General features: G+C 41.3%; 2 protein-coding genes across 3 annotated transcripts; one reads left to right on the forward strand and one right to left on the reverse strand.

The window, feature by feature from the left end:
• The first annotated feature begins 1,634 nt into the window (after positions 1–1,634).
• Positions 1,635–16,865, forward strand: PPP2R5A_1 (Serine/threonine-protein phosphatase 2A 56 kDa regulatory subunit alpha isoform). Of its 2 annotated transcripts, XM_051213597.1 has the most exons (9): positions 1,635–1,956; positions 1,990–2,186; positions 2,226–2,327; positions 2,363–2,455; positions 2,488–2,618; positions 2,652–2,820; positions 12,964–13,188; positions 13,636–13,865; positions 14,556–16,865. In XM_051213597.1, exons 1-9 carry the CDS (start codon positions 1,818–1,820, stop codon positions 14,731–14,733), a joined length of 1,464 nt encoding a protein of 487 aa, XP_051073473.1. In that variant the 5' UTR covers positions 1,635–1,817; the 3' UTR covers positions 14,734–16,865. The 2 variants fall into 2 exon arrangements, with proteins under 2 accessions (XP_051073473.1, XP_051073474.1); XM_051213598.1 differs by having other exon boundaries at positions 1,790–2,186.
• A 565-nt stretch (positions 16,866–17,430) lies between these two features.
• Positions 17,431–18,992, reverse strand: MS3_00005530 (uncharacterized protein). The gene is made up of 5 exons (XM_051213611.1): positions 18,918–18,992; positions 17,904–18,144; positions 17,738–17,865; positions 17,597–17,699; positions 17,431–17,556 (listed from the first exon to the last, which is right to left on the reverse strand). The coding sequence occupies exons 2-5, from the start codon at positions 17,919–17,921 to the stop codon at positions 17,455–17,457; spliced, it is 351 nt and encodes a 116-aa protein (XP_051073475.1). The 5' UTR covers positions 17,922–18,144; positions 18,918–18,992; the 3' UTR covers positions 17,431–17,454.
• Positions 18,993–22,245: the final 3,253 nt, after the last annotated feature.

The raw sequence follows: 22,245 nt of genomic DNA on the forward strand, positions 1-22,245 counted from the left end.
CGATGATACTTCGGCAGTATCAGAAAATAAACTGAAAACAACGCGTTCTGGAAGAAGAGTAAGATTTCCAGAACATTTGGACGATTACTGCACGTATGATACTAGTTGACATTTGATATCATCTCGATTTTTCTTTGTACTATATATAATATATAAAAACCAATTTTAATATGCTTATATACATATATTTTTATTCCAAAGAAACAAAAAGACCATTTTGCAAAAATCCTTCTTTTACGCTATTACGTGTGCATGAGTTTATTTTCCTTTTCTCTCCCGCTTTGTGTTTTTACGTGCTTACGAGTGTATTTCGACATGCACTTGCAAATTTTTTTCTTTTCCAGTACGGCTAGAAAAGGCGATAAAAAGAACGATGAAGTTACGAGGAAATGAACTTTTCATCGTACTTTTTCTTTTTTACTATATTGTGCTTCATAGTCCTTCATAGTAAAGAAAGACGACCAGACGCTGCTAAGCATAACAAGCTGTCAGAAGAGTGTTTACCAACTACAAATTCGTTGGGTTTAAACTTCTATATATCTTCGAACGTCCTCGCTTCTGTCATATGATTTCACTTGGTGGGAATGATTCATATTGGGTGTTACTGGATAGAGCGTTGTCAAACTCCAAATACCTGTGGCATCTTCAAACTTTCCTCATAATCTTCAACAGTTTCATTCGTCCCCACTTAGTGTAAGAAAATATAATATTTTCTTCTTCATTCCGAAAGGATAAGGACACTCTGGAGCGTATCCAAGGGCAAGCCACGAAATGAAATCGGAAACTTTTTAAGAGTTACCAAGTGCTGGAATTCGCTGCCGTCTGAGCTAGTGTAAGCGACTTTCCAGGAGTTCTTTAAGAGGTAGCTTCTTAAGGACTAACGATAGTGCTTACTATGATTTACCGATTTCCTTTTCCTCTTTATCGATAATATACCTAGGTTCCTGCCCGAAGGTATTGGTGATCCACAGACACTAGACACGGAAGCCCGTTAAGCGACAGCTTCTTATATTCTGTCCACAACCAGTAAAATTATTTAAGTGAAGAGTTTCACTATGAAGTTTAAGGGTATCTGTGATTAATTTTATGTTACATATACTCGTATAAAGAGCACAAAGAGTAAAGCTTTTGTATAAATATGCATATATGAAGGCTGAATTGAGGAAAAATCCATAGAATACCATTAACCAAGTATCTTTTGACAAAGTAATTAAGCGGAGCAAGGTATTTAGTTGCCTTCAGAGGTTTAGTAGGACATGAGAATTGAGAGTTGGCGCTATACGGCAGGCCGCGGGGTGATTTTGTGATGGTGCTCGATCGAGCGACTATAGTTTATTAACGTCATTTGAGACTAAGGGAGTTGGGAAAAATGTTTAACGTTGATAAAACTACTTACTTTAAGGAGTAATTTGATAACAAAATGGCTTACATACTTCTTCATTAAGGTAAACGTGGGAAGGTGGAGTATAGCACCAGCTCGGTAATAACTAAAAGGTAGAGTCCTTTAAGTGTTCTGACATGTAAAAAGCTATTTTCTTGGCCAAAAGAAAAGTTATGCTATAATATCAAGATAATTTTATCTTCAAAGTGAAATTTGATGGGGAGTCTAAGTGGATGGGAACACAATCGGGACCCAAATCCATATGTAGAGAAGACCAGAGTTATTCGTAGACATAAATTAACAACGTGAAGGAACAATCAGTTAGTAATTTTCACTACTTTCCTGTTCGGTATGCTCCAAATACTTTTTGATCACTTAAGTGACATTGAATATTGTATGTGTGCGAGTGCGCTTTCCCTGAATCTTTGTAGAAGAGATGTCAAAGGATATCCCTAAGCTTGACCCGTTTAGAACTAAGGCAGAAATAAAGGGAAAGAAACAGAAAAGATCCCAAGGATCTTCACATTATAGACCAAAAGCACCAACTGAACTAACACGTTTACCGGCATTTAAAGGTTCATAAATGCACTTATAAGATCGAATTTTAGATGTCTCTCCTTCTGAGCACCAAGAGTTGTTTGTGAAGAAACTTCAGCAATGCTGCGTTGTCTTTAACTTTGAGGACTCAACTTCTGATGTCAGTAGTAAAGAGATCAAAAGAACTTTCTTGAATGAGCTGGTAGAGTACATAAGCGTAACAAGGAACGCGTTGAATGAATCTGTTTACCAGCCGATTGTTTCCATGGTTTGTCCTAGACTTATGTTTGTGACAGCATGTTCTTAGATTGCTTGCAACATATTCAGACCTCTCCCACCCTCTGACAATCCGGACTTTGATCCCGAGGAAGACGATCCAATTTTGGAAGCAGCCTGGCCTCACCTTTCAGTAATAACTTGTTTTACTTAAGCACATTTTCATAGTACGTCTATGAGTTTTTCCTGCGTTTCCTTGAGTCTCCTGATTTTCAACCAGTTGCTGCTAAAAAATATATTGACCAGAAATTTGTACTTCAAGTAAATTGTTAGTTTTACAATACGAAAGTTAGTTACTGGAGCTGTTCGATAGCGAGGATCCTCGAGAACGTGAGCTGCTAAAGACCGTGGTTCATCGCATCTACGGGAAGTTTTTGGGATTAAGGTCTTTTATCAGAAAGCAGATTAACAATATATTTCTAAGGTATTATCAAAGTCTTGGGAAATTTATTTCTAGATTCATATATGAAACGGAACAGTTCAATGGTGTTGGGGAGTTGCTTGAAATTTTGGGGAGTATTATAAATGGTTTCGCCCTCCCACTTAAGTCTGAACACACTCGGTTCCTCGCAAAAGTTTTGATCCCACTTCACAAAGCCAAGTCCTTAGTGACCTTCCATCCTCAAGTGAGTTGTCAAAAAGTTTATTGTGGGTATTTTCTAGGTATAACTAAGACAATACTTGTCGTTGCTTGTTCCTTTTAAATTAATGTAATTATTAACATTGTGATTAGACTAAGTTTCAAGTAATTTTTTTTGCTGCTAGAAGTTACTTATTTGCACAGATAACTGTTTACTGTCCTTCTAGATTTTTAAACTCTGGTATAGAGTACCATTTGAGGAGAACAAAAGTACGCATATTTATTAGTTGGTGTTACAAATGATGTTTCAAGTTGACATCAGTCAAATTTAGGCCTTTACGCATATTGAAACCCAACTTGTTACAAAAGGTGCCATTAATTTGGTTTGCTTCGCTGTGTAAAACACTTTGTCGTTCTGTTATATACAAGACATTCGCAAAATAAGTTATCCAACCTACCGACATCAACCCTCGACCGTTGTTGCCACCTTAATGCGGTGATCGGGCTCACCTATCGTGATGAACCAGCCGGGTTTTATTGACTGGAACAACCGTTCCTCTAGGTCGAACCATGCCAGACAGGTCGGTCGAAGAGCGGTACGACTAAAACCAACAAACTTAAGGTTCGAGGGCGAAATTGTAATACTGGCTGTACAGAGGTGTGACGGCAGTAAGGTGTTTCCCTCAGACAACCAGCATAACAGCAATGTTGTCTTTCCACAAGGAGGGGTGGGGTTAGAAAAGGTCGACCCTAAAAATGCACACCTCGCCTTATCCTACGGATTTCCGTCTCCGGTAATAAGGTCTCAACAAGTACGAAGCTAACACAAAAATTACCCAGAAAAAGGTGTGCGACCGACCTCAAGCAGTTGTCCCTTGGGCATTGCGGTCACGCACTCAGGTCACTAGGACCAACTCGAACCCAATTTCCCTTTCAAGTACCTTTAGAATAACCCCTTCACATTGTGTGAAACTGGGAAATGATAACCGCCCTTATACCTCTAACAGCACTCAAGATCACTGTATTCATAATCACTCTCCCTCTTCAATTCCCATTGTTCCTCTTATGTCGAATCTCAACTCTAAACTTGCTTTTTTGACTTCCTCCTCAAGTGTCATCATGGCCAACGATTCTAGTGCACGAAACACTGTCCCAGGTCTACTGAAACCTCGCTCCAAACTACACATTGGAGCCTTCAACATACGCACCCTATGTCAAAACGGTCAGCAGGCCTCCTTGACTAGGACCCTAGAATCTCGTACCACTGATGTATGCTGTATCTGCGAAACACATACACAGGATCCTAGTGTGGTCATTCACTTGACCTCACCTCTCCAAAATTGAGAGCCGGCGAGATACACCCTCTGTGTATCTGGCAATCCCATAGCACGTTCTCGTTGACTGGCAGGTGTTGGCATAGCAATAAGCATGAGGGCAGGGGAATCGCTTAAAATGAATCCCTGTTAACATTAGCCTATGTGTTGTTCAGCTAAATGGCTCCATAAGAACTCGGAAGGATAGGGACACGTCGTTACCTCTTCGTCATTTCTGCTTACGCTCCCACTGACTGCAACCCGGATGCATTGGAAAATGAATTTTACCGAGACCTTCCTAAACTTTGAAAAGCTAAACACTCAGATATAATACTCGTAGCAGGTGACTGTAATGTCCAAGTAGGCAGCTTAAACCAAACAGAAAGACATATGTGGTTGAACTCAGCATTGAGAAAGCCTAAGGTAAATTCCAGGAACAACTGAAGTCACATTTAGACAGTTATGAAAACGAGGATGACCCAGATGTTGCTTCGAAAGATATACGAGCAGCTATGAAAACAACAGCGACATTCATTAATGATTTGAACCAAAGGGTTACGAAAAACCAGCGGATTTCTGCAACATCCATTGCACTGATAGACCCATCAGACTCCGAACACGACGAGGAGCGAAAACGAATCAGATGTAGTTCAACCAAAAGTCTACGGAACGATCGTGAGCAGTGGTGGGCAACAAAAGCAAAATATATGGAAAAGGCAGTGGGTGTAGGCAACACCAGACGGCTTTTCAGACTAATAAGAGAAACCGGGATTAAGAAGTCAAGTGTAAGTGAAACGATCTCGGAAGAAGACGGGAATCTTATCTGTCCTCAGTCCAGACGTTTAGAACGATGGGCGGAACATTTTAAGGAGCAGTTCAGCTGGCCTTCAGCTACTCTACAATTGTAGACAGTCGTTTGTGCACTGTCCGACTACACGGAACAGTAAAGACTCGAAAAGATAAGGACACTCGTCGCTGCCTCTTCGTCGTCTCCGCCTATTCTCCCACTGACTGCAGCCCAGATAATGTAAAAGATGAGTTTTACAGAAAGCTTTCCAACCTTCTCCGAAAAGCTAGGCGCTCTGATGAAGTAATAGTGGCTGGTGATTTTAATGCTTAAGTAGCTGAACTAAGCGAAAGGGCCCTCAAATGCCCTGGTATGGCCGAGAGCGGGGAGGGCTCTCCCTCCCTCTCGAAATACTCTCACACGACCACGCGTATACAGCCTATGCCAGGGAAGTCCTACTCACTGCTTTTTCGTGGCTGGGGTGTTGTTTACGAAAATGAGAGGACGAAAAGTGAATGTCCGGCGCTTTACCCGGCTCCCAAACCAATGGTGCACATAGGCTCCAGTATCCTGTGGGAACAAATGGCGTATGAACCAATCGTTGGTCACCGGCTACCATGGGACTGCATCTCCTTACGATGCTCCACTGCCTTGTGGGTTAGACCTTTAGGTCAAAGGCTCGGGGAGTGGCCCCCTAAGATAACCACCTGCTTCGGTATGGGGACCCGGGCAGTATCACAGCCCACGCACAATTATGATGATTTATTTATTTATTTATTTATTTGAACACATGAATATTGGTACAAGAGAGCGCCAATATATATGCGCCACACAAAACAATGAGAATTCGAAGAGAAGTAGAAAAGAAAAAAAACTAAGGAGCGCAAAAGAAAAAGAGAACAATGACGAAGAGATTGGAGTAAGGTAGTGTGGTAGTAACGAGGGAACGAAAAGGTACAATCAGAAGAAATCTTTCAGGTAAAGGAGACACAACCACTTTTTATGAAGAAAGTAAAAGAAGGTTACAGCAGGATCGCCACTGGCTTCTATTCTGAGCCATATCGGATAACGTCTCTAGCCACTGTGTAGCACCATCTCTCAGACCCCAACCAGGGAGTCGTGAAGGACCAACAGAAGCCAGTCCTTTGCAGCTTTCTTTCATACCACGACACCATGTCATGCACTGACCACCTCTCCGCTTCTTCCAACCAGTCCCAGAGTCGGCAAATAATGCACGACGTGGAATTCTCTGGGACGACATTCGGAGAACATGTCCAAGCCACCGAAGTCGGTGTTTCAAGATGGTGACACCAATTGAATTATCATCTATGTGCCCGAACACACGATGCCGAACCTCTGCATTACCGACATGGTGTTGCCACTGAATGTCAGCAATCCTTCCGAGACAGCGATGATCAAACACAGAGAGTCCTCTAACGTCCTCAACTCGGAGAGACCAGGTTTCACAAGCATAGAGCAAAACTGCTCTCACCGACGCGTTGTAGATCCGGCCTTTTACAGCCAGACTAACATCACGAAGGCGCCAAAGGTGGCCCAGATTGGCATAAGCCGCTCTGGCTTTCACTATTCGTGCATTGATCTCATCACTCACACCCCCACCAGCACTTATGCAGCTACCCAGGTACACGAACATCTCAACTACTTCTATCTGCTCACCATCCAGGGTGAGTACAGGATTAGAATCCTGCCAGTCTTGTAGAAGTACTTTGCACTTCGAAGGTGCAAAGCACATACCATACCTACGGACACTGATTGCCAACTGATTAAGTGCAGATTGCATGCCTTGGGCATTATCGCACAGTAAGACAATATCATCCGCATACTCAAGGTCGAGAAGTCTTTCTCCAGGCAACAGATCCACACCACCATTACTTACATTCATCAGAGCTGTTTCCAGAATGTCATCGATGGCAAAGTTGAAGAGGAATGGTGAGATTGGGCAACCCTGCCTAACCCCACTGCTCGAATGGAACAATGGAGAGAGGTGGTTGTATGCCCTCACTCTGCCTGAGGTGTTTGTATATAGGGCTTTTAGGATGTTAATAAACTTCTCAGGCACACCCTTCTTCAATAGACAATCCCAGAGAACAGTCCTGTCCAACGAATCGAAGGCAGCCCTGATGTCAAGAAACACTACGATTGTTGGCCTTTGAAAAGTATGGCGGCGTTCTAACATTTGGTGGAGGGTGACCATATGATCAATATATCCTCGACCGGAACGAAAACAAGCCTGCTCCTCGCGAGTCAATCTTTCTCGGGTTTTGAACAGCCTACGAAGTATAACGGAAGCCAATAGCTTGGACGCAATCGGAAGTAAACTTATCCCCCGATAGTTGTTACAGGAACGACGTGAACCCCTTTTAAAGATAGGGACAACTATCGACTCATTCCATGACGTTGGTACACTCTCGAGCTCCCAGACCTTTGTAAACAACGTCGTCAATTCCTTAGTCAAAACGTCACCACCATCTTTAAAAAGAGCCGGAGGTAAGTCATCTGGGCCAGGTGATTTGTAACGCTTCAAGAGTTGGAGTTCCTTGCGGACTTCCTCCTCATTTGGTGGATCAGTCGTCACCGAACATGGAGGGCAGGACAGTCTGACCGATGTTGCCGGAGCAGCAGGCCAGTTGAACTGCCCTTCGAAAAATTCTGCCCATCGTCCAAGACGTCGATGGATGTTAGTGATTGGCATCCCATCATCCTCGCAGATTGTTTCGCTCACACTAGACTTCTTGCTGCCAGTGGCTCGGATGAGCTGGAAGAGCTTCCGGTAGTTACCAGATGCAGCTGCTGCTTCCAACTCATTAGCACGCTTCGACCACCAGGATTCTCGGTCCTTACGCAAGCTTTGCCCAATTTCCTTACGTAACATCCTTCGTTTATGGTCAAACTCACGGTCACCCGGAGTAGACCGACGGGCTTCAATGAGTTGTAAGGAACCTGGAGAAACCCAGTGCTTAAAAGCGGGACGTTTCGCGAACCCACAACTGACTGTTCCCGCCATTTTCATGGCGTCATGCAATTGCAGCCAATGCTCATCTATACTTTTCGGTGGAATGGTAGCTAGCCTAGAAGCTAGCTCGGTTCGATACTTACTTGCAACAGAAGTTGCAACCAGCTTGCTAATATCAATCCGTTGATGGTGGTCACTTCGTTGTCCACTGAGAAGTAAGGCAAGATTGGCGCAGACCAAGGCATGGTCAGAGTCCAGATAGGTACTCCAAAAGGAGCGGCAGTCTTGTACACAACCACGCCAGCGGTAGCTGATCGCGATGTGATCAATCTGAGTCCAGGCTTGAGATGCAGAGGGAGGACGCCAGGTGGCACATCGGCGATGACTGTGCCGAAAGTTAGTGCTATCCAGAAACAGGTTGTGGTCTGTGCAAAGTTGCAGTAGACGGTCCCCGTTATCTGACCTGCGACCAACGAGTCCCCATCGGTCACCTAAACGACTCTCTTCTGTGCCTAGACGCCCGACCTGAGCATTCAAGTCTCCGGCTAGTACTACAATATCTGTCGAACGCACTTTCTGGAGAAGAACTGATAACTGGTGGTAAAACTCATCCTTGATTGCATCCGGGCTGCAATCTGTCGGGGCATAGGCGGAGATGACGAAAAGACATCGTTTCTCACGCCGATTTCTTCTCACTTTGATGGAACTTTCTAACCTAACAACACATAACCGACTGTTAATGGGGATCCAATCGACTAGTGCTGCCTCAGCTCTAGCGCTTAGTGCGACACCAACGCCAGCAAGACCAGACGAAGATGCCACAGGGCCCCCGGATAAGCGCACGTAAAACAAGCTTTTCGAAGCGACAGATGGAGATCGAATTTGTAGTACTTCGCCAGAGTCTTGAATACGGGTCTCGGATAGACAACAAACATCAATATTAAGACTTTCCAAAGACATAGCCAGCCCTATCTGTTGTCCGACCTGCATAAATGTGCGAACGTTGAAGGTAGCCAGTTTGAATGGTGCACGTGGTTTCAGAAAAACTGCTTCAGTTCTCGTATTCGGTGGTAACATACAATTTTCAACCGGACAGTGACTCGAGAGCGTTTAGATACAGTCGAATTTCCACCAAAGACGAGCCGCTGTATAAGTATAAAAGAGGGTGAATAATGTGGAAAATAATAATAATAATAATAATAATAATAACAATAGTGACAATAATAGTAGCAATAATAATAGTATTAATAATGACAATAATTGTAATGATAATAATCTGAATCAATTGTTTGTTTTTCAAAGCGAGAAAGGTAATTTCCATAGGCGTAAAGAGTTCATCAATTTGTGTGTGGGCTGTGATACTGCCCGGGTGCCCAAACCGAAGCAGGTGGTTATCTTAGGGGCCACTCCCCGAGCCTTTGACCTAAAGGTCTAACCCACAAGGCAGTGGAGCATCGTAAGGAGATGCAGTCCCATGGTAGCCGGTGACCAACGATTGGTTCATACGCCATTTGTTCCCACAGGATACTGGAGCCCATGTGCACCATTGATTTGGAATCCGGTTAAAGCGCCGGACATTCGCTTTTCGTCTTCTCATTTTCGTAAACAACACCCCTGCCACGAGAAGGCAATGAGTAGGACTTCCCTGGCATAGGCTGTATACGCGTGGCCGTGTGAGAGTATTTCGAGAGGGAGAGCGGACTCTCCCCACTCTCGGCCGTACCAGGGCATTCAGGGGGGCAATTATGATGAACTATCTGTATTTATGGAAAATACTATTCTTGCTGTGATCAACAATCAAATGATTCATATTATTATTATTATTACTATTATTATTTACTACGTCATTTATTCACCCTCTTTTATCCTCACTCTGTGTTTACTTGTTTTTCGACTTATACAGTAGCCCGCCTATGGTAGAAATTCGGCTCTATCTAAACGTTCTCGAGTCACTGCATGGTTGGAAATTGTGTGCTACCACCAAGTACGAGTACTGAAGCAGTTTTTATGAAACCACGTGCACCATTCATACTGGCTGCCTTCAACGTTCGCACACTTATGCAGGTCGGACAACAGATAGGGCTGGCTGTGTCTTTGGAAAGTCTTAATATTGATGTTTGTCGTCTATCCGACACCCATATTCAAGGATGAATTCTACCACCAATTTTCTGTTCTTCTCCAGAAAGTGCGTTCGACAGATATTGTAGTACTAGCCGGAGACTTGAATGCTCAGGTCGGGCGTCTAGGCACAGAAGAGAGTCGTTTAGGTGACCGATGGGGACTCGTTGGTCGCAGGTCAGATAACGGGGACCGTTTATTGCAATTGTGCACAGACCACAACCTGTTTCTGGATAGCACTAACTTTTGGTACAGTCATCGCCGATGTGCCACCTGGCGTCCTCCCCCTGCATCCCAAGCCCGGACTCAGATTGATCACATCGCGATCGGCGACTGCTGGCATGGTTGTGTACAAGACTGCCGCTCCTTTTGGAGTACCTATCTGGACTCTGACCATGCCTTGGTCTGCGCCAATCTTGCCTTACTTCTCAGTGGACAACGAAGTGACCGCCATCAACGGATTGATATTAGCAAGCTGGTTGCAACTTCTGTTGCAAGTAAGTATCGAACCGAGCTAGCTTCTAGGCTAGCTACCATTCCACCGAAAAGTATAGATGAGCATTGGCTGCAATTGCATGACGCCATGAAAATGGCGGGAACAGTCAGTTGTGGGTTCGCGAAACGTCCCGCTTATAAGCACCGGGTTTCTTCAGGCTCCTTACAACTCATTGGAGCCGATGGTTGGAGACTCTTGGTGACATGGCTCAGAATCTATCACAATGGCGTCGGTGTATACACTCCCTGTCTTCCCTTAAACTAAGAGATTAAAATCACTTCATATCTTTCTTTCTACTAACTAATTCTTTCTTCCTGTACTGTATCCTTATATGCAATCTTTCTCCTATATATTACCACCTTTGACCTAACCACTCCTATGAATCCGGTGTTCATCTTGCTGTGCTAATGAGGTATGGCAACCTGGACCAATGCATATATGTCCCTGGTCCTACGTTGTAGCTGACTGACGTCGGTCTACTCCGGGTGACCGTGAGTTTGACCACAAACGGAGGATGTTACGTAAGGAAATTGGGCAAAGCTTGCGTAAGGACCGAGAATCCTGGTGGTCGAAGCGTGCTAATGAGTTGGAAGCAGCAGCTGCATCTGGTAACTACCGGAAGCCCTTCCAACTCATCCGAGCCACTGGCAGCAAGAAGTCTAGTGTGAGCGAAACAATCTGCGAGGATGATGGGATGCCAATCACTAACATCCATCGACGTCTTGGACGATGGGCAGAATTTTTCGAAGGGCAGTTCAACTGGCCTGCTGCTCCGGCAACATCGGTCAGACTGTCCTGCCCTCCATGTTCGGTGACGACTGATCCACCAAATGAGGAGGAAGTCCGCAAGGAACTCCAACTCTTGAAGCGTTACAAATCACCTGGCCCAGATGACTTACCTCCGGCTCTTTTTAAAGATGGTGGTGACGTTTTGACTAAGGAATTGACGACGTTGTTTACAAAGGTCTGGGAGCTCGAGAGTGTACCAACGTCATGGAATGAGTCGATAGTTGTCCCTATCTTTAAAAGGGGTTCACGTCGTTCCTGTAACAACTATCGGGGGATAAGTTTACTTCCGATTGCGTCCAAGCTATTGGCTTCCGTTATACTTCGTAGGCTGTTCAAAACCCGAGAAAGATTGACTCGCGAGGAGCAGGCTTGTTTTCGTTCCGGTCGAGGATATATTGATCATATGGTCACCCTCCACCAAATGTTAGAACGCCGCCATACTTTTCAAAGGCCAACAATCGTAGTGTTTCTTGACATCAGGGCTGCCTTCGATTCGTTGGACAGGACTGTTCTCTGGGATTGTCTATTGAAGAAGGGTGTGCCTGAGAAGTTTATTAACATCCTAAAAGCCCTATATACAAACACCTCAGGCAGAGTGAGGGCATACAACCACCTCTCTCCATTGTTCCATTCGAGCAGTGGGGTTAGGCAGGGTTGCCCAATCTCACCATTCCTCTTCAACTTTGCCATCGATGACATTCTGGAAACAGCTCTGATGAATGTAAGTAATGGTGGTGTGGATCTGTTGCCTGGAGAAAGACTTCTCGACCTTGAGTATGCGGATGATATTGTCTTACTGTGCGATAATGCCCAAGGCATGCAATCTGCACTTAATCAGTTGGCAATCAGTGTCCGTAGGTATGGTATGTGCTTTGCACCTTCGAAGTGCAAAGTACTTCTACAAGACTGGCAGGATTCTAATCCTGTACTCACCCTGGATGGTGAGCAGATAGAAGTAGTCGAGAAGTTCGTGTACCTGGGTAGCTGCATAAGTGCTGGTGGGGGTGTGAGTGATGAGATCAATGCGCGTATAGTGAAAGCCAGAGTGGTTTATGCCAATCTTGGTCATCTTTGGCGCCTTCGTGATGTTAGTCTGGCTGTAAAAGGCCGGATCTACAACGCGTCGGTGAGAGCAGTTTTGCTCTATGCTTGTGAAACCTGGTCTCTCCGAGTTAAGGACTTTTCTGGATATTTTCATTCTTCGTAAAATGCTGTTGTGTTTAGTTGTACTTATTCATCCGATTCTGAGTTATTTCAAAAGACTTCTCCAGGTGTGGCTCCTGAGAACATTATTCAGACACATTTACATTGGTTAAGATAATTTTGGAAACCACCAGTTTTGTCTTTCAGCTGTCGACGCGAATATTCCATCCAAATTAGCATGTTATTCAGAATTAACTAGAATCAACTGTTCGTTCTGTTTGAAAGAAGTTCTTTAATCGACGCTCACTAAATAGGAAAAGTGTTTACCTATTGTACATTATACAAATTGAAACGAACTATATGACTGCTTGAAACATCTAGATCACACCTGTTTTCCATACTTTGTATCAATAAGTTGCCGTAGTTACATCGCCTTACAATCTGTTAAGGTACAATTCTTAGCCAGACATTTAAGAAAGCGTATATTTTATCCTCTCAAGTTCCAGTTAATTTGAAGCATTAATTTTAATCGATTTATTTCTTTATTCTATTTTAATCCTATTCTTCAGCTTGCTTACTGCATAGTCCAGTTCTTGGATAAAGATGCGACTCTGACAGAGCAGGTTGTTCGCGGACTCTTAAAATTTTGGCCCAAAACCTACTCTCAAAAAGAAGTTATGTTTTTAGGTGAAATTGAAGAAATCCTAGAAGTTATTGAGCCTTTACAATTCCAGATTATTATGGTCCCTCTTTTTAAACAAATTGCGAAGTCAGTCTCAAGTTCCCACTTTCAGGTTTGTTTTAGTTTTGTTCTTGGAAATGTATTACAGTTCGCCACATAATGTCACCAATTTACATTGGAAGTTGGTTCACTCAGCTGCTAGGTTATAGGGTTCAATTACATGCAACCCAAGTACGAATTAAATTTGAAATAATTTGGTCTCTGATCAAAAATATTATTGTCGACTTTGGTTCTTGAAGGAGTTACCTATGGAACAGTTACACGATTACATATTGGATAAATTTTTACAGTATGTACATAAAGATCCTCAGTAATGTCCAACAGCTCCCAAGTTATGCAAAATGTAGTGTGTAAATTAAGTGACTTATACTTTAAGAATGTGTTTTTAATTGCCTAACAATGCTTATGCCAACAGTGGCTTACCAATATTTCTGCCTAAAAATACAATGCACTTCACTTGCTAATGTATTTTCTGAATTTTACAATATGTACTTCCTAGGTTGCTGAACGAGCACTAAGTTATTGGAACAATGATAATATAGTTTCTCTTATTGAAGAAAATCATGACACTCTTATACCAATATTATTCCCATCCTTCTATCGTATTTCACGCGAGCATTGGAATCAAACAATTGTAGCTTTGGTCGGAAATGTTCTGAAAATCTTTATGGAAATGAATACAAATTTGTGCAATCAGTTAGCTGAAAAACACAAAGTAGAACGTCAAAGGTAAGTGGTTTTTACATTATCTCAATAATTCCGTATAAATGAATGCTCGTGTAATATCCGTGCGTTTTCAATATATATCTAGGTCCACTATTTTCTTAACTGACTCTTAACTTTAACATTTTCATACATGTAATTTCATTCCGATTAATGTTTGGTAGCACAAGACTATTAGTTATGTTCAATTTCCCCAGATGATCGTTGTTCATAGACATTAAAATGGTTTGAAGTCAAGAATTGTGTACTCAATAAATGTGGCCACACTATTCTACCTTGGTTCTACGTGTTGACTTCGCAGGTTTACGTATATGAAAACGTATGTTTAGGTCAATTGGGTTTTATGCGATTACTCTTCGGTTCACATCCTTGGCATTCAAAAGCGCTTAAAAACAGTAACTATATCTTCCCTATTTTTAAAACCACTTTCATTTCTGTTTTTTTCGTTAGACAGTTGGCATGATTTACTATCAAGATATTGATTTCCTTTGTATTGGAACCTCCTTTTTGTTGTTACCTCGTCACAGTGCGCCTGGATGTTGATTACATATACTTATCTGTTTAGTAAGACAAACAGATACTAATAACAATGAAATTCCAGAGACATCACATTTCTACATAAACTGTTCCAGTTACTTATTCCTATGTTCCATTTCCTTAAATATTTGAAAGTTTATTCCATTTAATTTTTCTTAGGGAACGTAAACGGGAGAAGGAACGTGAAGAATTATGGAAGAAACTTGAGCAGCTGAGGATGTCTGGTTCGGGCGACACACCTGGCCCACCAAATATTGATACCAAAACTAGCTCTGCAATTACCAACAATGCTTTCACTAACGTCCATCAACTAGGGGTAAATGTGACTAAGCGCTAGATGCAGCTCTCCAACCACTTGTTTCACACAATATCGGCCATATAATATTGCGTTTCATGATCCATACATCTTAGAAGCCTCATGATTCATTCCGTACTGCGTTAGAGATTTTTGTGAGTTAAATAGTGCTGAACATGTAACTTGGTCCTTAAGTACAACTTGATTAGTGCATGTTTGCCCATCCATTTATTGAATGAATGAGGGTATATTCTTTTCTTGAAGTGACTATTATACTTTTTGTTCTCTGCTTCAATTAAATACCACATCTTGTTATTTAATGTGACCTCAATTGTAATTTCATGAACATAATTTGTATGTTGATTTTATAGTTATAAGACACATAATCGCTCACTTATAACCCCATTAATCTGTAAATCCATCGACAGGACAATAGAGATATCGAAGTGGTTATTATCCTAAATTTTTGTGAATGGCTTTCGCAGTTTTATGAATATCATGCCCAGTTCAAACTTGGAGAAATCACATTCACGAAATGTCTTTTAAATTCTTTTTGGATGACTTATTGTTTTACTTGAAAATGTACTCGGTGTTTCTTTCTGTGTACCTATATTTTTTACAGAAAACCGAGTATATACGTAAATAATATATGGAACGCATTTCTGGATTTTACTGTATCTTTAGTTATTTATTATGCTTTTCACGAAACGCTTAAAAATCTCAGCTCCATATATATCGTATTTGAATACCATTGAGGTTGAGTCCTACAGCCATTATTACGTTGACTTTTTGGGAGATATGAAATTGATTCCTATTAGTAATTGTCACGATAGCTATTCACAAATACTAAAAATCGAAACATCATACTGGCTATTGTCCCCTTGTGAGAAGCTTTGCATTCAAACAATAATGCGAATTACAGATTGTGGTACTACTGTTATAATGCTGTTTTAAGGATGACCCTCTGATGAAATTCAGTTCTGTACTACATTTCCATCTACTTATAACGTCTAACAATTTCCGTGATTTTATAATCCTATATGTGCAAGTTTTTCTTACAACAATTCAGTTTCTGACTTATCCTCTTACAAGATCAGTATCATATGTAGGTTGAAAGATAGAATCCCTCCTAGAGGTTATTTATAAACGAGCTGTTGTTACGGTGTAATGAACAAAGCTACGCTAGGGAAGCGATCATATCACATGCAAATTATGTGAGATGAATAAAACGTGGTAATCTCTCGTTTTATCACTGCTACAACAATTAAAGTTCACACCATTAGTTCATCTGTGATCTCAGAGGCCATAGATTCCTCTATTTCCAAACCAGTCTTCTAATTTTCCATCACACTTATTGAAGCTTTATATAAGTGTTTGTGAAATCCTTATTACATCTTAAAGCATAAGTATGGAATTCTCAGAATGTTTTAAATGTGCAGATGAGTACCCAGAAATAGAACAAATTACCCACTTTCCACACGGGGACGATTGTCTATAGTAAGATCAAGGCATAATATGAGTCAGTATCAATATACTGGCTGATGAGTAAGTTTCAATGAGACTAAAAATTCTGGCAATTATATCCACGACATTTAGAAGTCTTTTGGTATTTCTAATGTGTAGTAGGAGTGCCATAAGGATTACTGATTATTGGTCACTTAACCTTTCGCCAGAGCAAATCACTGTAGGGAGGAATCCGCTACACAAGTAAAAATTATAGGTTCTCCCTGCAAACACTTAGATCCCAAACATGTTTACCTTTGAACTATTGGGTTAATAAGCTTCAAACCATCGGGGAAGTCTAACGTTTCTTGAACGACAATTTTCCAGAGTTTCCTGCTTTAAATGTCCCTAAATCTTTATGTAACAAACAATGACATTCTAATTACTCACACATATGCTTGGAAAAGTTTTTTTTTAATCTACGTAAATTACTAGTATAAAAATAGCAGGTGAAATAACAAGCTTCAGTCAGTAACAACGTAGAACTTCGTACGTACGTACATCAGTTCGAGTTGCCACACCACATTAGCACAGAGATACAGTGGTCGATTCAAATCCCGTAGTGGTAGAGCTAATAAGAGTATAAGCAGTAATCGGGAAGATTAGGGTTTGGAGATGTTATTTAAAGAGTATAATACAGTGAAATAAATTTGGAAGGAGGAAAAAAGGGACATGAAGAATTCAGAAGATTAGAATTTGGGAGAACACAGAGAGTGGATGCACCTGCGCCATTGCAAACGATTTTGAGCCATGTCATTCAGGGTCTCTAACTATCGGTTGCTATCATCTCGCGGTCCCCAACCAGGTAGTCTACACCTACCAACATGACTCAGTTCACTTGTCAGTGACTTCATGGACTTGTGCCATGTTTTGGTCTGGCCGCCCCTAGCTACAGTCAATGACCTCACTGATTATTCCTCTAAGTCGACAGATGACAACACAGAATCGATCCCAAAGGGGCCATTTAATCTTTGGTTTAGAAATTACCTTACTTTTTATTCAACTCATTCATCTTTCCACAAGTTATATTGCTTGTGGCTGATCTTTTTCGCTATAACTGAAACAGCTACTACCATGGTATTCATTTTCATAAATTCTGACTACGCTCCTGATGTATTCTGGCAACCTGAGCTGACACACTTTCCACGTCCGAAATTGCTGACAGCCAGTTGTCTTTTCGGATGTGCGAGGGCAAAACAAGAAGCTGAGTCATAACACATCGGAAAATATTGTAAGGACTAAGTAAACTATTATATTTGGTCAGGATGTCTTGCAGTCTTCTTGTTGCTCTACTGGCTTCAATGCACTTACATATTGCCGGACTAGTTTTTCGTTTTCTAATATTTCTTCCGGCTTTTTGTACTAGAAGGAAGAAAACAGATTAGATACGAAGATCACAAACCGAAATCAGAAGAGTATTGTTAGCATGGGTTAATGATATTGACTTTTCGTTTAGGGGTAAACCCATTCGGGTCATATCCGGAATGTTGAACTTCTTGTAATATCTGAATTGAAAGTAATCGAAACTAAGTGTAGTGCTTACTTTTTGTTGGTGGTCCGCAATAAGATATTTCCATCTTCAACGGAAACTCTGTACACATCTAGCGGGTAAGGTAAGTTACGGATACGCCATTGGAATGCATGTGGAACATCACTACGACTGAACAGTGGCTAATTCTGTTACTAAGGTAATGAAAATATTAAAATACAGCTTGTGATGACTCCATTAGATGTTCTGAAAACTGGTTTTCTCTCCTAAGTGATTCTCCAACTTCATATTCCCACTGCCCGTCCCCACCAAGTACGGTTTTGCTTCTAAATTTCCTTGCTCATTATGATCATAAGGTGATTTGAACAAGGCATACTTACTCAGTAGATTATGGGTAGACAAGTCATATTCTTCAACCATTTGCAAACCTTCAGGAAATAAGAAGTGGACCTTACGCTTTCCTAGAAAATTTTAACAAGAAAAAGGAGCAAGGTTTCAATTTATTGAGATACTTTGATTCGGATGGTGGCAGTTAGTGAGTGCTTTGGCATATTATTTCCTAGATAAGTACGCATATTTGTTGAAAAAGTAGTCATAAAGAAACTTGTTCGGAGTAATGTATTATCATTACATCTTCTTACAGTTGCTGCTCTTCAATTACTTGAAGGCTACAATTTTAGCCTAGGAAAATGAAAACTTAAAGTACTGGTAGTACGAAATGGTATCTCAAATAGCCCAGAATAACGACCTGGTTACATTGGCAAACATAGCTATCTGGCGATTTGCGATGCAGATGATTGTTGCCTTAGTCCGGTCACTCCAAGCGACTAACATAAGAGAAATTCATTTTGGATATGCTTATATATATATACTTAGGGTGTAACTCTAAGCGATACCTGTAAATGTTTTAAAAAGGCACAACTTCAGTTTCGTAGTATTGAGATATGAAGGTATTATTCACCACTACTGCGATACAAAATTGAAGAGCTTGAGTAGAATAGACGAACCAGGTAGTGGCCCATTTTTTGACACTACAGTCCTGTATATTTATGATGGAAAATTCAGTGTAAGATGCTTAGTATGCATGAGCGTGACCAACTGGATATATGTAGTACATATAAATGGATTTAATTCTACTTGATTTCAGTCCTAATCTATAATGCGAAACGGGTAGCTTCAAAATAACTGGTGAAAAGTATGACTCCAACGTTTCGGTAAATTAATGACGGCTCACCATCCTCAATAATGACAGTCGCTTTCGCAGACTTGACCTTTTTGACCCACGCGCTGGTATCCATGTTTTCTATTTGCGTCCTTTCATATTGCTAATCCTCAATATCCAGATGACTAGTTACCATCTCTGAGGTTCGGACAGTAAAATATGTTTTATTTAGAATGAGTAAACGTTTGCTAGAAAGTTTAAAAATACTATGAAACGTGAAACTACTTCAGTTTCAGTTGGTAAAGGGGTGGTAGCCTGTGTTATTCCTAGGCAATGGTGGTCTCTCAGTTGATCCAACTTTCTTTTAAAAGAGTCGACGGATCGAGCCTCAAACACGTCCTGAGGTAATGAATTCCATCCATTGATGATTCGATGGGAAAGTCGATAGTCAGTTGACATGTAATTTGTTCTGGCCTTGTGAAAATTCTTAGACACGACATCAGCAATAGGTTTAGCTTGGCCAGTCGAGCATCATACGGAAGCTTCACTATTCCGGGAATCAGTTTAGTTGCAGTTCGCTGAACCTTCTCCGAAAGCTCACTGTCTTTTTTAATCAGGAGCCAGCCGCTTGTGTGAAGTACTCAAGTATAGGACGTACGAACACTGCATACAAAGACAAAAACCCTTTAGCATCGTCGTGACTTAAGGCCTCACGCATTGACCATAAGGTTCTAAAACCTTCGGCGGCTTTTGCACGGCAGTGTGCAGTAGTCTTTAAGTCTTGGCTAACGATGACTCCTAAGTCATCATGTGTCTGGAAAACAGGTAGCTCAGTGTTATTCATCGTGTATGTATCTGTACCTTGATGACCGATAAGCATTACAACACACTTGGAAGTATTTATCAGCAACTGTCAGGTTTGAGACCATTCAGATAATTTCTTCAGGTCATTTTGGAGTTCTAAGCTATCATCCTTACATCGTATCGTTCTCCATATCTTGACATCGTCAGCATATAGCAAGACCGATGATGATAGGAGACGAGGAAGGTCATTTACATACAAGAGGAATAGCACTGGCCCCAAAACTGTACCCTGGGGCACTCCACTAAGCACAGTTTCCCTTCTAGACAACTTTGAGTTCACCCGTACTCCTTGTTGGCGCCCAACTAGGAAGTCTTTTATCCACATCAATAGATTGGCTCTAAACCCAACATTTATTAACTTACATAGCAACTGGTTGTGCAAATCTTTGTCAAAAGCTTTGCTGAAATCAATGTAGGTCACGTCTACAGGTAAATTTTGGTCCCTAAGTGGGAACCAGATTTCACCAGCCACTAATAAGTTAGTGAGACAAGAATAACCTATTCTGAAACCGTGCTGTTTCTCCGAAAGTATCCGGTTTTCATCGAGGTACTGAAACAACTCCTTCCGAATAATCTTTTCTAAGATTTTAACAACCACACTGGTTAAGCTAACGGGTCGGTAATTCTCAGGTTTATGTTTCGTACCTGTTTTTAAGACAGGACTTACTATGGCGTTCTTCCAATCTTTTAGTAAACGACCCTGCTTTATGGATAGATTAAAGTATATACTTAAAGGTTTCTCAAAGAATTTAGATAGTTCCTTCAGTAGCCTAGGATGCAATTCATCGGGCCCCGTGGATTTACCTATGTCCAGCTTATTTAGCAAACCAAAGACATCGAGTTCTTTAATGATCAAGCTATCCAGTGTATGTGTGGGGAGATTTGTATGCGCTGACGGGGAGTTTGCTTCTATGGTGTATACATTACTCAGGTAGTTTGAGAACACTTGAGCCTTATCAAAGTCGTCCTCCATTGAAGATGAAGCAGCACTGTCTTCCCACAGTGCAGGGATATTTCCTCTCTGTTTTGTTTTTCGGTTTATATACGAATACAAACGTTTAATACATTCTATGGGTTCCTTGACAATTTTCTCTTCGTACAACCTTCTAGGCTTACGGAAGGTCGAGGCACAGGTACTCCGAGCTTTTCGATACTGGGATTTTGTCTCACCAGTCCCCAGTAATCTAAACCTATCACACATTTTTCTTCTGATACGGATAAGAATGCGAACCTCACTACTGAAACATGGTGGTGAATTTCTCGGCCCCTGCGGTATGGTCCTAGGGACGTGGGGTGCCCACAAATACATATATATATGAACATTCAACTACTGAAGTGTGCTAAGAAAAAGTCCCCAAAATAAATGGGTTTGTATGTCTTTGACGTTGACGCTCAACTCACACCAAACTCTTCTGATTATGTTTTGACTGGGTTGGTATACGCTGATTATAAACTTGTTACGTGTAGAGGCGTTGTCGAACTCTGAATATCTGTGGCATATTAAGACGTGTTAAATAGGCAATTAAAAAATGTTAGCCCTCATTTTTGAGTCTGGTTGACTGTACTCGTAAATGTGATAGCTTAATTATTGATTCTCTGCTGAATAAAACACATTCCGTGTATACCCCCGTCTCATGTGGTATTTTCAGGGCTACACAACTATCGTCTCTACATATTTTGAACACGGCTTTGCTTATTTGGGAGGCAATCTCTGAAATAACGTTGTCTGACTGTTGTTTTACTTGAGGTTCAGATATTGATAAGCACCACACTAAAAGCTAGATATTTAAGTGCTTAACATGGAGACAAGATATACTTGAAGGACTACATACAGTAATATATAGGATCACCAAAATTTTAAGGTTGCTTCAACGACAGTCTATCCTGACGACGTAAATACAGAAATTATCTATCGTGTGATCTGTAGTACGAATCTGAGTTCAAAGCGAATGGGAACCTTAAATCCACGACGAACCAATAGACTAAATTTCCTCATGCAAGATTCAAAAAGTAAGCAGACAATGGACTGAGAAGTCATGTTAAAGTACATCGACAATATGCTTCAAAACTTGCGAATTGTAGACAAGGTGTCTAGCTCCATAACATACTTCATTTCCCATCATTTGCACACGGCAGGAAAACTTAATATAACACATGGGGTAAAAAATTAGCAGAAGCCATTGGAAATTATTATGAAATCGTAAATGCAATCTGCTGTTTGCAACTATAAATACAAAAAAAACAGGCGACACTTCGTCTTCTTTCCGACGGAGACTTCACACGTTGAACGGTATTTCCTACTCAAAACGCGAAGCATGTGCTAGTTGAACCATAATATCGCCTGGTCGCTTGAATCTAAGGTGGAATTACCAATATAATTAAATCATTTGCTTGCTGGATCCTTCCACAAAAAGTGAATTTTGACTACATTTAATTAAAACATGAACGTGGAATCTAATTGGAACATTATAATCATATCCTTCAGGAGTGTTTGGTCGGACTCAGCTCGAAATTGTGAACTCCCTGGGGTTGGCTA

This window comes from Schistosoma haematobium, chromosome 1 (assembly GCF_000699445.3).
Source record: "Schistosoma haematobium chromosome 1, whole genome shotgun sequence".
NCBI lineage: Eukaryota > Metazoa > Platyhelminthes > Trematoda > Strigeidida > Schistosomatidae > Schistosoma > Schistosoma haematobium.

Coding starts and splice junctions, on each gene's coding strand:
- MS3_00005530 (XM_051213611.1), bottom strand. Junction 17,700..17,737: donor TTGCGGACCACCAACAAAAA/GTAAGCACTACA, acceptor CTTTCAATTCAG/ATATTACAAGAAGTTCAACA. Junction 17,557..17,596: donor ACAATACTCTTCTGATTTCG/GTTTGTGATCTT, acceptor TCTTCCTTCTAG/TACAAAAAGCCGGAAGAAAT.
- PPP2R5A_1 (XM_051213597.1), top strand. CDS start 1,818: ATGTCAAAGGATATCCCTAAGCTTGACCCGTTTAGAACTAAGGCAGAA. Junction 2,619..2,651: donor ATTAACAATATATTTCTAAG/GTATTATCAAAG, acceptor ATTTATTTCTAG/ATTCATATATGAAACGGAAC. Junction 13,866..14,555: donor CACAAAGTAGAACGTCAAAG/GTAAGTGGTTTT, acceptor AATTTTTCTTAG/GGAACGTAAACGGGAGAAGG.